Genomic DNA, 786 nt, shown 5'->3' on the forward strand with positions numbered 1-786 from the left:
TACCAAGAAAAAAATCAATAGGTGTAAAAAATTAAATTAAACTTGTATTTTAAACTATGAAACAATTTTGAGAGAAACACAAATGTATATATTTATATTACAAAAAACAGTAAATGCCTGTACAGGTGTCTTGATTTCATAATTTACTTCAAAGATATTGAATTATCAATTTAAATACAAAAATGCTACATTAAATATACAGAATAAGATTTAATACAAATCCTTTTTTTTTTTTTTTAGTTTTTTCTTTTCGGTTGGCTTAGACTTTTTTTTTCTGTGTGGAGATGTTTACATATTTATGTCACTCATCTCCATAAACTAAACTTTTGAATAGGAAAGGTCGTTTATTATTTCTCTCTCTCTCTCTCTCTCTCTCTCTCTCTCTCTCTCTCTCTCTCTCGGTGATGGAAAAATAACTGCCAAGGCCATGTTTTTAATAAATTAGGAAAGTCCGGGACGACGCATCCCGCGTTAAATGTCGGACATACCTTTCTTCAATTCATAAGGAGAGTCTTTGCAGAGGTCTAGCTGAGACTGGCTCCGCAACATTTTCGGGTCTTTAGCCAAAGCGTCCGCTCGATTCAACACGGTCTGGTTTAATCCATTGAAATGAGAGCCCGGCCCGGTAGTGGGGCCTGGCCCGGGGCCGGGGTGGCCATGGAGGTGTCCGAAGGATCCATAGTTCGTGTAGCCGGGATAAAAGGGTGCAGTGTAGTAGAGGGGTCGGGACAGCACCGTTCCGCCAGGGAAAGGACACTGCGCCGAGGGCGAGCGCGAAGGTGCGGG

The 786-nt window shown here is 40.6% G+C and overlaps 1 protein-coding gene across 1 annotated transcript in view; it reads right to left on the minus strand.

The window, feature by feature from the left end:
* Nucleotides 1-352: 352 nt before the first annotated feature.
* Nucleotides 353-786, minus strand: part of Irx5 (iroquois homeobox 5) — a 2,763-nt gene continuing 2,329 nt past the window's right edge. The window contains exon 4 of the mRNA XM_010629983.1: nt 353-784. Coding sequence (XP_010628285.1) covers nt 472-784 — 313 coding nt within the window. The 3' untranslated portion in view covers nt 353-471. The remainder of the gene's footprint in view (nt 785-786) is intronic.

The sequence above is a fragment of the Fukomys damarensis genome, unplaced genomic scaffold (genome assembly GCF_012274545.1).
Source record: "Fukomys damarensis isolate Sample0158 unplaced genomic scaffold, DMR_v1.0_HiC HiC_scaffold_32, whole genome shotgun sequence".
Classification (NCBI taxonomy): Eukaryota; Metazoa; Chordata; class Mammalia; order Rodentia; family Bathyergidae; genus Fukomys; species Fukomys damarensis.